Source organism: Eublepharis macularius, chromosome 6, assembly GCF_028583425.1.
Source record: "Eublepharis macularius isolate TG4126 chromosome 6, MPM_Emac_v1.0, whole genome shotgun sequence".
NCBI lineage: Eukaryota > Metazoa > Chordata > Lepidosauria > Squamata > Eublepharidae > Eublepharis > Eublepharis macularius.
In genome coordinates, this window is record NC_072795.1 from 84,075,033 (window position 1) to 84,089,400 (window position 14,368).

General features: G+C 40.2%; 1 protein-coding gene across 5 annotated transcripts in view; it reads right to left on the reverse strand.

Moving 5' to 3' along the window:
* Nucleotides 1–14,368, reverse strand: part of TIAL1 (TIA1 cytotoxic granule associated RNA binding protein like 1) — a 39,414-nt gene that overhangs the window by 14,644 nt on the left and 10,402 nt on the right. For 3 of the 5 annotated variants that reach the window (XM_054982409.1, XM_054982412.1, XM_054982411.1), the window contains 5 exons: nt 9,813–9,962; nt 9,541–9,595; nt 8,297–8,384; nt 6,341–6,416; nt 3,551–3,659 (listed from right to left, as the gene is read on the reverse strand). In XM_054982409.1, the coding sequence (XP_054838384.1) occupies nt 3,551–3,659; nt 6,341–6,416; nt 8,297–8,384; nt 9,541–9,595; nt 9,813–9,962 (478 nt within the window). The other 2 variants (XM_054982410.1, XM_054982413.1) reach the window with 2 other exon arrangements.

A 14,368-nucleotide genomic window follows, 5' to 3' on the forward strand; every position in this document is an offset into this window, starting at 1 on the left:
AGCAAATGATATCAGCTCTTAATTTTTTCAAATAATGAAGTATTTTCCGTCGTTTTTGAGGAGCATTCACCCTATTTATATTCCACATTATTATCACAGTCCACATCTTGTTCTTCCTCATCTTTCTGTTCCAATAAGGGCCGTTGTGGATCTTCTGAAAACTCTTCTAAATCTTTCTCGTAGCTTTTTTAAAAAATCTGTTTTTGGAATCGAATTCAACCTGAATCTCTGCTGTTTGAAAGTAAAAATCACTCCTTCCAACTTGTCCCATCTAAATGGGATTTTCTTCTGTTTCAGTTTTTCAGTTAAAAATACATAGTCTCTTTGATTCCTCAAGATTCTGAGTGGTATCTCCTTTAAAATAATAACTCCAACTTCCTGTATTCTTAATTTCTTCTTATAATAATGTTGTAGAACTTGATCTCTTATTGACTTTGACAAAATACACCATGATTTCTTCAGTAGCTTCTTCTGCATTGCATACCTGGTGGAGACTCTGTATACTTTATCCGATTCCATGTCAACTCTTGGAACGTTCCACTGGAGGAGTTCTGCCAAGGCCTCTACCACCCTATGTCGAATATCTTCATCTTGTGTCTCTCTAACTCTTCATAGTCTCAGAGCATATTCTTTCTCCCTTAATTCCAATAAGGCTAAGCTATTTTGAGGTTTCTCCAGCTTTCTATCGAACACTGCTGTTCTGCTGTCCAGGATCTCCACTTAGTCGTTCAACTTCTTTACCTCCTCAGAGATTTTTTGTAATACCACCTTCAATATTTTTAATTTGCTCAGTTAAATCTGTTTTAAATGTCATAAAATTGTCTTCCATTCTCTTTTCAAATGAATCTATTTTATCATCTAATTGATCAAAGAGTTTTTGCATCAGATCTGTGGATGTAGGAGTGTCTATAGAGGTAGGTCGTTTTCGTGTACCTTGAGACATTTTCCGCTAGATGGCTCTGTTTCTCTGTTAATAATCTGAAGCCTTTTTTACAGATAATGTTGTTTACTGTCCACTCTGTTTACATTCCAGACCCGAGTTTCAAGGCCATTGCTTCAACCTTAGCTTCTTCTACGCAGTTTTATGTGGTCAGAATTTTAGAGTTTGGATCAATCTGAACCCAAACCCAGAGCTTAGAGCCAGCCTTGGCCCAAGAAGCAACTTCCAAAAGCTCTCACTTTGGTTCATGTATGTCTATTCTCTGTGAGAGCTGGCAGAAGTCTGCAGCAGCCCCCTTGACATAAACCAGGCATGGTCCATAAAAGAGCATTAAACTGAGGAAGGGTATTCAGCTTTGACACATAAGACTGACAGAAAGAGGCCGAAGCCATGATATAAGGGCTAAAGTTCCCCTTTAACCTATTTGGCCACTCATAACAGGACATTTTTCAGGCTTCATGAGTTATGCTGAATCATGCTGACTCTTCAATAAGAGCATCTATACAGTGAAAATCACGTGGGCAAAGACTGGCTCAAAAACAAGGGCTATTCTAGGCACAAGGACAAGGAACACCTGAAGATCCAAAAGAGAGCAAAAGTACTGTTGGGCCATATATGGCAGCAGGATCATGGCACCACCCATGTCAGAGTGTTACTAACCAATCAGCTGTCAGAATGCTACTAACCAATCAGCCATCAACCAATCAGAAAGCTGAGGACTACTCTATAAAAAGTCTGACCAAGGAGCTAGTCCTCGCCACTCCTTGGGAAGACACAAGCTCTTTTGTGTCTGCCAACAGGTGGCCATTGAACTTCCCCTTGGGAACCCACAGAAACCCACTTTGGTCCAGGGGTTCTCCAGGAGGTAAGTCAGAAAGGCTTTTCTGTAGGGTTTTAGTCACTTTGCTATAAGGTTTTAATGTACTATTTGCTTCTAAGTTAAGGATTGATAAGTTCATACATAAGTATAGGTTAAGGATTAAGCAGATAGGATTTTAAGGGGATTTTTACTATAGAATTGATAGAAGATTTGCTTAAGGGTTTATACTGTAAAAGTTACGTACTCTGTTAGTTCTCTCTATATAGGATAAGGGCCATAGGTTAAGATATTGTTAACTGCACGCTTGCATTTCTGTACCATTATCGGTCTGGCTCTGTTTCTGTACATTCAAGAGCAGACAGACCAGAGGCGACCGGTCTTGAGACTAAATGTACCATTTGTCAGTCAAAATAAACCTTGATGCTAGTTAAAATCTTCCCTGTCCAGAGGTGATTATTTACGTCACTGAGGACAGAGCAGCGAGGGGGGGGAAAGACGAAATTGAGTTAGGAGTTAGCCCATTCACACCTCGTAAGCCTTGGTAAGTGGCTCATCAGAACAATCGGACCAGGGGCGCTGCTGGAGAGAGAGAAGGAGAGGCTCATTCCTCCCTCCCATTCTCACAACATTTTATTTTACTCAGTCCGGTCAAAACACTTTCTCCCAATACAAATTCACAAATTATAGGAAAAAAACAAATAAGCTTTTTGGTTTCCCTTAGTCCATTAAATATTTCCTTCTCATGTGTAATTTAAGAGCTTTTTTCTAATGATGCATCATCAATCTTATCTCAGTTAAAAGAAAAGGAAAAAAAGAGAAAATCCAGGAAAGCACACTGTAAATAACTGTGTTGTAGAGTTGGTTAATTCTTTGGTCCTTAGATTTAAGACTTGAAGGTAGGCTTGCCTTTGAACTCCAACTGTAGCTGTGAGTAGATGTTTTCCCCAGATGCCCCAATTTCCAGCCACACCCAGAACAAACCTGGGCAGTAAGACCTTCAGCAGAGCTGTCAAACGGAACACAAGTGGGTAAACTCATGATCATTCCTTATCCAGAGTGACTGGTCAGCTGGAGTAGCATCTCCAGCCGTTAATCAAAGCTATGTTGTCTCTCCCAGCACGGAATGCTTCAGGCAGTCATGCCATCCCATCATGTGATCAGTAATCAATGAGTGTTGGGGGGAAAAAGTGGTCTTATCTGTGAAATAATCTTGCTAAATCTTTAAAACATCTTCCAAATTAAATGCAAGAATAATTTGTAAACTCAACCAAGTCTACTGTATAAAGCTCTAGATATTCCTGATATTCAAGTCCTTTTCAGATGTTATGTCCACATGTACCAAAGCCCAGTAATCACATGTATTGAGCATATGATCAGCCTCTGATCCTCCCACTATATATGACTGCCATATTGTCTGAACAAACATTCTGCATGCCAGTATGCTTTGGTATGCACAAGCAAGAACATACATGCTGCCCCTGTTCAGATAATAGGCTGACTGTGTATCAAGATAGTCTGTTCACAGCGGGGAGGCTCTTCATGCATGTGTATGTAATGTCTGAAAAGAGCTATAATCACCCTCTAATGAGATAATGAGATAATGAGATTAAGATAACATGAAGCACTTTGAACACTCTAAATGAGCTATATGGATGCTAAATGTTACCACTGAAATTCCCCCAACAGTATTTTTAAGTCATGCAATGAGCTGCAGATAGTAGGTCCTGCAAATACAAACAGAATATGGGACTAACACAGCACACGCAGTCCACTCAAACCAAGTCACTTACTTTCTTGTGTACTTTTGGGAGCTGGTGGCTTTCGTGTTGCCCAGTTAGTTCTTATCTGACGACCTCCTAACCATTGGCCTCCCATGTGCACAATTGCATTTTCTGCATCCTGTCAAGAAAAAAAAATGGTCCAGATCACAGTGCACATGGAACAGGAAAGAGAGAGATGACCTTCTGAGTCAGCCATACATGGTCTAATTAGAAATTAAAAACATGCATGCTATCATAAAATATGCCAGATGTGTTCTTTATACTCTAATTATTTGATTAATAAACAGGACCCACCCATAACTGCCGAATTTTCTTAGGAACACAAAAAGTTTTTATAAAAATCTAACCATACCAGATCATCCTCATATAAATTACTTGTTAATATATTAACACATTTGTAAAGTGTAGAAAGGCAACAGTTTTTTACAAAAGTCATGCTGATTCTGTCACAGAAAGGCTTGTTCTTCTAGCTCAACTACCGCTTTATGTAAGTTTGCCTGGGCCAGACATTAGGCTTTAAAAGACTTGCAATACCTGTTGAAGCTGGGTCATTAGTGATTTCAAGATGGAAGTGAGCGTAACTTCAATTTCCTTGAAAACACTGGAGGCTTCTAATGCTTCCCCTTCTATCTAGCAAACATCTAGTACCTCATCTGAAACAAGTCATCTCTAACTGCTAACCAGAATGAAACTGGACAGTAGGCCTCAGCACAGCCTTGATACTTACACCACAGCAATCAATTTGAACAAGAGAGAAGGGAAGCAGTTAAGATAAGATACATAGACTCTGTACCATGGCTAGACATGGGCACGAACAGCATTACGAACAGAAAAAAAACACAAAGCCCAATCTGCTGTTTGCGAACAAGCTGTTCATGATGCCCCATCCTAAACGAACAGGTGGTCGTTGAAAGCCTCGTTCGTTGCCTTCGGCAGCTGTTCATCAAGCCACACAGTCTGGCACCTGCAATCAATCCCCTTGGCAACCGGAGGCAGGGACTGAACTCTGTCTGAACTCCTTTTGCCTTTCCTTCTGGCTTTAACCCTTCAAAGTACTTCCAGCAGAGAGTCCCGTTTTTGCCATTGTGAAGAGAAAATGACAGCCAACGGGGAGATCCGTGGATCATGCCTTTCCTGGTGTGCAATCTCTCTGAAACTTGGGGGGGGGGGTCTTCAGAGGACAGTGGGTATTGGACATTGGGAAGATCAGTTGGTAACCCCTCAAAGTAGCTGCCAGCAGACACTGCTGTTTTTGCCAGGGCTATTGGCTGGCAGGCGGCAGGGGAGAATCCCCCCTGCCGCATGCCACCTGATAGTTTAAAGGGATCTTTAAAAGGCCAGGTAAGTGGGTTTGAGGGGAGAGAGGCTAAGTGGGGGGCGTGTTTGGGGTTGGTTCTGGCCCCCACGAACAACGAACATGTCCGGGAACAGTTCATGTTTGTCCATGTTAGTTGTTCATGGATGGCAATGAATGACGAACAGGGTGTTCGGGGGGGGGGGTCTGTTCGTGCCCATGTCTAATTGTGGCAGCCAGATGGTCTTTGAGAGAGATACAGAAAACAAATGTTTCTCTATGCACATTTTTTTCTTGATTTATGCAAAAACATCTACTTCAGATGTATTAACATTCAGTAGACAGCTCATTCAACAGATGAAACCAAGTGAATTAGTCCGAAGTCTAATATTAAGGTTAACATCAAAGAGCTGGGTATTAACTGTCCTATGGCTATTCCATATATTCCTCCTCCACCTCTGCCTCTCCACTGGATGAGCTTTGCAATGGAATGAAATATATAACATGTTCTAACTGTTCCAAGTTGAAGATATCAGTATCTGCCAGATATGGAGAATTCATTCTTGGATTGACAGAGAAGGATGATTTCTAGCACTAACCAAGAACACATCTGTTTCCAAAGGGTAAGCTATATTTCATGCTTACATACGTTACATTTAATCTGCAAACTTTGAGTTGGAGCCAATGTATCTCCAGTGATTGGTGGGGAGGATACTGTTGAAAAGCCCCTTTATTTTTATGATGGCAGCCAGTCACTGATTCTGCCTTCATAATGGCCCTGCCTATTTTCCTGAAGCACATGGTGGGAACCTGGGGAAATCCCTGAGAGTGTTATGGCACATAGATATGTCATGTTGGAGAGCCCAAGTCAAGGAAATCTCCAAAGTGATATGCAATATAACACAAGAGGGCTGCCAGAAGAAGGAAAAATCAGCTAAAATAACTGCCACTCCTGCATAAGTGAAGTTTGAATTTCACTTGCAGAGGAGGAGGGATTCCCTTTTGTAGTAGCCCTCCATGTAATATATCCCTGACCCTCAGCAAATGTTGTAGGGGACATACAAGACTGCTGAAGAAACTGGCTGGGTAGGAGCTTCTTATGAACTCACCATTTGCAGAAACAGTGGATCCAACCCTGTGATTATAGAATATGTTTTTTGAGTAAAGGTTTAAATTTCAGTTGCTGATGGGGACATAATTTTGGTAAGGTACTGTCTCAGGTAGAAAACTGAAGGTTCAAACACTCATAATACATGCTATTCAGATACTAAGTACAATCTGGATACTACACATTTTGCATTCTACAGCCAAAGATGAAGTATGACAGCAGCAGCCAGCAAACTAGGCCACAATTGTACTAGAATACAGGGGAACTGGAGTTTGCCTTTGCCATCTCAACATCCATTGGATGGTGAAACACGATTTTTCATGGGTATTCAAGGAAGTATTTGTGTGCTTGCCTGCATATATATCACGCACATGAGATTTATAGTTAAAAAAATTACCAGTTTGTTATAAAATGACACAAAGCCATATCCTTTTGATTTTCCCGTTGCCATATCTTTAACTACCCGTGCATCCCTGTGAAGAGAAGCACAGTTATATGAGGAAAACATTAAAGATTTTAAAAACAAAAACTAAAAGGAACCACACACACTGTATTGTGAGCATAATTTTCCCTCATATAAACTCAGTAAATCCTATAGCTATAGCCACACCTAACCTCTCCCTAATGCTTCTTTACCTGTCAGAAAAAAGCAGTAGGACAAAAAATAACATGTAATAAACATGCAACCTATCCACATAACCTGCACTTTCTACAACTGAAATGTTCAGATTTGAAATTTTGTTAAAAGGAACGAAGTTTCCTTTTCTATTACTTTATTGGCTAGGGCCCTCTAAGGTTTACTGTTCTATAAGTAACTAACATTTCTAACTATTTTTACCATGCATTTTCTAAATAAACGCCCTCTGCCTAGTGATACAAAATATGAAATATTAAAAAAATTGAAAAAGAGGAAAAAAATAGGAATTAAAAGGCATACATGGCCTGTTAACAGATTTCTTTATTTTTCTTGGTCAATTCTCTACCATCATTTTGGAGTTTGGGCAGCTGTAAATTTTGAAAAATTGACATTTTCAGAAATTTAAGAAAGGAGAATAAAACTAACAACAATGCTAAGCACACCAGTACGAAAACAACAAATTTTACACATAAATTTTAGTGAGTAAGTTAAATGATTGGAAATATAGAACTGCACTGAATATAGAATGTTAAAATGTAAATACTAAAATATGTATATATAAATAATGTATAATAAGAATAAATAGAAATGAGAAAAAAATCTACAACTGAGTTCCAGTGTGCACAGTTCCTTGCAGTTAGCTTCAAGATCCTGTCCATTCTTATGAGCAATTCTGCAAAATAACCAGAATGCTATTACTTTTAATTGTGACTTGGACTTTAGAAAAACTGCAGGTCTCAGGTATAAATAAAGATTGAGAAACAGTAACCTGTATTAAACCTTTTTATATCGGCTAGCAAGCAGTACTACTTACCACACTGAGATAAAAAGCCAAACAAACAAAATAGACAAAATAAGATTTATGCTTCATTTGAAAGAGCATAGGGTGTAGAGAAAAGAGTTTGTTTTTAGCAGACATATACATTCCTGTAAAGCAGCACAAGATGTTCAGGTTTGGGTTTTGGGGAGGGTGTTAAAAGGAATGAAAGAAAACAAAGGAGATTTTTTTTAAAGCTAGATTGTGCAACAAAAGAGACAAACATGGTTTAGCACTTAAAGGAACACTTGCAATGTTTCAAACATTTAGTTAAAAGCAATGGTCATTTGCAAATTTAATTAGAAGATTTTACTATCTACTGAGAGGCTTTGAGGGGTGGGAAACTATCACACTTGGGTACTATAACAAACACAAATGGCTTGCTTCTTAAGTATTATTATTTAAATCTCACCCTTTCTGATGAGGTCCCCCTCCCCACCCCCAGATTCAAGACTACCAAATATAATGCCACTAGTTAGGAAAAGGATACATGCATACAACTAAATTTCGTACCTTGCTATGTTAACTTAGATAATGTGATCAAACACTGTCTATATAATTATTAGCTGTGAAATACTTTCAAGTACCTAACACATACCTCTGTAAGAATTCCAAGAACCAACTAAACTAAAATAAACATGATTTTCTGTTTCATTTTTTCAGTAACAAAGTACATAGTACATGTTGAAAGCATATAGCTTTTAAAGGGTTTGGAACAAAGGACTCAATGTTTTGTGGGACAACATGAGGGGGGCATAAAAACACTGTAAAGTACCCATCATACTGTTACAAGGAAATGATCTGAGCAAAGCAAAACACATTAACTTGAGAAGAGGAACTATCTTACACAGTAACATTTTCCTTCATTACTGATTTAAGGTACAAACTACAGTACTTACGATATTTTACCAAAAGGGGCAAATGCTGATTTGATGTCATCTGTTGTTATTTCTGGACTTAAATCTCCCACAAACACATGGAAGTGATCTAGGAGGGAAAGTATAATGCAGTTAAATATAATATTGTTAACTTGAGATGGGCATGAAACGAACCATGGAACAGAATTCTGGATGGAACAGCTGGTTTGTTTGCAGAGAAACACGCGTTCCATGGGACCGCGTTTTTATGGAACAAACAACTTTTCCCAACCGTTCCGTGGCCAGTTTGGAGTTTCACAGACCCCGCACCGGTTTCAGCCCATCAGCTGAACCCAGTGCAGGGTCTGTGAAACTGACAGCCCCTTTCTTCTGCTGCGAAGGAGAAAGGGGCTGTCAGTTTCACAAACCCCATGCTGGGTTCAGCTGATAGGCTGTAACTGGCACAGGGTCTGTGAAACTGACAGCTTTCTCCTGCTTCCCAGGTTGTCAGTTTTACAGACCTCGCACCAGTTCCAGTGTGTGGGGGGGGGGGTGTCTGTGAAACTGACATCCCGGGCAGCAGGAGAAAGGAGCTGTCAGACCCCACAGCTGAACCCAGTGCAGGGTCTGTGAAACTGACATCCCCTTCCTCCTGCCACTCTGGCAGCAGGAGAAAGAGGCTGTAAGTTTCACAGACCCAGCACTGGGTTCAGCCGATGGGCTGAAACTGGTGCTGGGTGAGTGAAGCTGACAAACCCTTTCTCCTGCTGTCTGGGCAGGAGAACCAGTGCGGGGCTGGAACCGGTGCGGGGTCTGTGAAACTGATAGCCCCGTTCTCTTGCTGCCCAGGCAGCAGAAGAAAGGGGCTGTCTGTTTCAAACACCCCGCACCAGCTTCAGCATCCGGTGCGGGGTGGTTGAAATGCCTCAAACCAATTTGTGAACTGGGAAAAGGTTGGAAGTTCGTTGTTTGTGGAATGCTACGAACCGCAAATCACATGGTTCGGGGGTTTTTTGGTTCGTGCCCATATCTATTGTTAACCAATAAATTAACTTTCTGAACTGCCACTGTGAGGGCGGGAGAAAAACAATTCAGTGTTTAAATCTGTATCTGATATTAAACAGTAAACAGACCTGAGCCAAAGAATGAAGAATGAACTGTATTTCAGTTATAAACAGAGAATCCAAACTGCACAAGAAGTAAACTAAAAATGTATAAATTAACGAGATCATGATGCTGTTATGACAAATTTTGATAGCCAATTTTAGAACCCTAGTATTACTTACTTGATGTGTCTTTTTTCTGGCTGCTTGGTGTGGTTGCCCAGTTAACTTTGACCTCCTGAAAACAAGAAAAAACACTCAATACCAACTTAAAATTCCAGAAGGAAAAATATGCACACAACATATGCTTAATGCCAAGAGAAGTGTTTTCTCTTCAACAAAACATTTAATAAGGAGGGATAAAAATATTTCCAATTAAAGAGATCAAATATTTTCCACAAATCATAGTTGACCTATTTCATTTCATTTACATTATTCTTTTTGATGGAACATACCTTTCCCAAAATTTTTCTTCCATTCATAGCAGCCAATGCAGCAGCTGCATCCCTGTGTTCATAAAATTCCACAAAGCAATAAGGGTCATTGCTTGTATGCTGCAAAACAGAAAATCCAACAGAAGAGTTGACCCTTCTGCTATCGGGTTGCTGAGAAGAAAATCCAGGAAAATATATTACTTAAAGCTAGGAAAATAAATATTATTACAAATGCTTATTAAAATCTTAAGAATTGTGGTCCACTTTGACACACTAAAAGTTCAGGAAATTAAATATCAAAACTGTGACCTGATTTAGAGACTGAAACATAGTAACAGGATGCAGGTTCACAGCTAAAACATGAAAGTCCGTTAGTATTTAAAGTGTCACAAGATTGTGTTTTAGTTCCAAACAGATTCAATGAGTTAAATTAATGTCACTGAAGCCTATGACAACACTGATCACATACTGGGGGGAGAGGGGGAGAGGAAAGGTGTAACTATAATGAATCCTCCCACCAAGCCCCAAATAAGTGAAAAGTGCTATCAGAACTAATCCTGTCAGCCATCTATACAATGGGTATGAATGTAGCCCCAATCCAACAAGGAACAACAAGTGCACAGTCCAAGATGCTGTGTTATGCAGTCTACATTGCATCTTCTAAATATTGGAAACAAATCAGGAAGACTGTCGATGCACCCAGGGTTGTTTGGGGTTGAATGTCAAACTTGTTGGATTACACTGACTATACATAGCTTTTACAGTTTTCTTATTCCTTTGAATTCCTGTAAATTCTAACAGTCACAGAAAATAAAAGGGGGAGGGGTTTGCTTGGGTAGTTATGTCCAGTTCTTATCTATGCAAGCTACAAAGTCACTGTCATACCTACAGTCCAGATTTTGTGAGCATGAAGGAATTATTTTTTCCAAGCTTCTAATTTTCACTAGGTGAACATGAAAAGCTAGGGTGTGCAGATTAGATCCTTTCAGGCTTTACAGCAGAATATATTAAGTGATTCAAATAGAACTGCAGACAAATATTGGCAAACTATCAAGAAACTTTCAGGGAATGCTGTGAATAATATCTTATGTTGATATGTTTAATGCTACACATATCAATGTTCACTATGAAAGCGTGCACCTCTCTCTTAAGGACTAGATCAGCAGAGGGAAGTCATATGCATATCCACAGCATGATTCTGGATTATTTCTAATGAACACTGAATATCCCTGTTGCTTCTTACTAATTAGGATGACAGCAGATAAAATATACAAACCAGTTATTTTCTAAATATACAAACATGAAGCAAAATCAAGAATGTATCATCACAGTATTATAAAGAATTAAAAAAAATTATTTTAAAATGTATTTCAGGATCTCAGTGCAAGGAAAGAAATTAGTTAACTCCAAGGATTAAACAACAAATAGTTATATTCATAAACTATAAAAATAAATGTGTAGACCAATTTATTTTTATTCTTTCAAACGAGATATTGTCTTACTATATTGATAAGTATGATAAATTTAGAGAAAATATTGAGAACTAGCAACAAAGCCCATTGTAGCAAAAATACAATGGGCTCTAGAAAGGGCAGGGGGGCAGGCCGGCCAATGCCCCCTCCCCAGCGCCCAGATCTGGGTTGGGAGGAAGACGGCAGGTGGTGGGACTGGGCATTGTCCCCTCCCCAGCACCCCGATCTGGGACAGGAGGAGAAGGGCAGGGTGCCATGCCCACCTCCGCACCCCCATCCCTGCCCCAACCTTTGTGGCGGGGGGGGGGGAACAGGGCAGGCAGGCAAGGCCTGCCTACTGCCGCTCATCCCCCCATCCTCGCCCCCCCCAGGACCGCAGCTTTGGTGGGAGAGCAGGTAAGCAAGGCTTGCCCACCGCTGCACACCCCCGCCCCCCAGGATCGCTGCTTTGGGGGGTGGCAGGGCAGGCGAGCAAGGCTTGCTCAGCTTGCCTGTGCTGCTGGGGCTTTCCAGCATCCAGAAGTCCTGAGGCAGCAGCAGGAAGGCAAATGCCGCTTGCCTCCCAGGATCATAGCTTGGGGAGGGGGGAAGCAGGCAAGTGAGGATTACCTGCCGCTGCTCGACCCCCTCTCGCTCCCCAGGATCCCAGTTTGCCCGGGGGGGGGGGGGGCGGCGAGCCAGGCGAGGGAGGCTTGCCTGCGCTGCCAGGGCTTCCTGGGCCTCCGTTGCCGGTGACTAAGTACTTATCCCTGTGTACTGTGTGTGCACAGGGATAAGCTGTGAGTCGCCTCGAACATGCTTTCTCAATTATGTTATAGGATTGGTTAATAAAAATAAGGACTAATTGAAAAATATTTAATTTGTGATGGGCATTTTATTAACCAATCCTTTTATTATTTTCCTTCCAGCTGAGCCTTCAGTTGTCGTTCCTTCCTTACCTGGCAGCTTCTTGCTGGGAAAAGTGCATAGAGTTGTGCAGTGCCAGTTACCAGGCCAGGCCTGGTTGTATTGTAAGGAACCTACAAGGACTTGCAGGGGCACCTCATTTTTCCTGTATCCCCCTCCCCACACCATTTCCTCTTTCCCTCCTCCTGGCATACCTCATATCCTCAACTTTTCTTGTGACCTTCTATACAAATCAACTAACCTATCTCTATCTGCCCTCCTATCTTCAGCTATATTATTTACTTCATTTATACCCCACCTTTCTCCACAATGGGGACCAAAAGCAGCTTACATCATTATTCTTCTCTATTTTGTCCTCAGCAGATCAGGCTGAGTGTGTATGACTGGCCCAAGGTCATCCAGGGAACTTCCAGCCTGGGGATTTGAACCTGGGTCTCTCAGATCCTAGTCTGAAACTCTTAACCACTTACGCCACATTGTCTTTCATTGGGTGACTGCTGTTGAACAGCAGCAAGCAACCAAGCCTACATGAGTCATGCATGTCAGATGGTCGCAAGCTGCACGCTGGTTTCTGCAAGGCCTGGCCCTGATGAGTCCTCCCTCAAGGTCAAAGCAGGCCTGGAAATGGCCCTCCACTTCTTCTGCCTTCTACTGACAGAAACCAAGGCTTCAGCTGTCAATACTGTTGTAGGTAATACTATTGTAGTTGCACAGCAACGTCCAGAGATGGCATTTGTTTCTTAAAGCTACAGGAACTGTTTCTATTGTGTGTGTGGAGGGGCTAATCCTCCAGTGTCTTTTTTAGAGTTCAAATTTTTCTGCAAACTTGGGGCTTTTCCCAGGCTTGCAGAAAGATTTGTCTTGTCTGTCCATTGCTCCCATTCCTGGATTTAAGTATCCACAGATTCAGGAAAAAGTTGAACTAACAACAACAACAAAGTTATTTACAACACAATTTATATAGAAATGTATTATTTTTAAGCATGGAGGGAGGGAGATAGGAAATAGGAACTGAGGAAACCTGGACTAAGGTTTGTAATAATATTCCTGATTTATGGGAAACTCTAAAAGTAATGCCATCCTCTAGCAATTTATATTGGTGGTTTATAACACATTACCAAACTGAGGATATATAAATTAAATGGCAGACTCTGGATATGTAATAAAAATATGACCTATATGTAGGCAGTGCCTTTTAACAGAAATTCTGAAAGTTTTAAATACCAAAGATGTGACTGATTACAAGACTACATGTGATCCTTAAAATTGTTTTAGCAAGAAAATTTGGAAGACACTACAAAATGCAACACAGAATTCATAATTTAAAAAAAAATCTTTCCCCAAAAACTGTTATGCAATTTAAATCCAATTTAAATGCAATACAGAATACATAGCATATGGGATGTAGTTGATCAAATTTCTTTTAAATCTAGAGGGAAAACAAAAAATAGTAAATTGTGACCTATTTTAAACCTGCTCTGCTTTTAAGAGTTAAATCCTATATTTCATTGTGGTATGCCCAGAACTACCTAGCTGAGATTATTTCATAGCCACAAATGGTTGGGCATCAAACTTACGTCTATAGCTGCATATGAACAATTGTTATTTCAGATTCTGGCACTAAGAAGCCTCAGCATTCCACATTATTTGGACTTTAACAAGTCTGAGGCTTAGAAATTATACTTTATATAGGTCTGTTCCATGGACAAAGTATATTAAAACAGAATTTACTGACATTGAAACATTAAAGACAACTGTATAATCCCACAAACCAGCTGCTTTCAATGGATTTAAACTGCAAGTAACTTTCCTGATTTTGTTTGTATTTTAAAACTATCTATTTATACACTAAACAAGGAAGAAATTATGTTGTCATGTTTAAAGAGAAAGCTTCCATACAGTTAATCAACCAACAAAGGAAGGCCTAAAATAACAAAGACAAATGTTTTCTAGGTATCTGGAGCTATGCCATCTTGCCATTTTGAGTCCCTGGCACTTTACAGGAGCCCAGTTTTGGGGTCTCATTCATTTACAGCCATCCATATTTTTATCCAAAAACATAGTGAAGATATAAGATCATAATTCAGTGATGTAAAAAATATCGTAACAAAAAACCTGAGAAACAACAGTGAGACTACCTAGAAACAAACTGAAATATTTACTATCCTTTATATAATTGTTTGTTCAAATGGATTTATA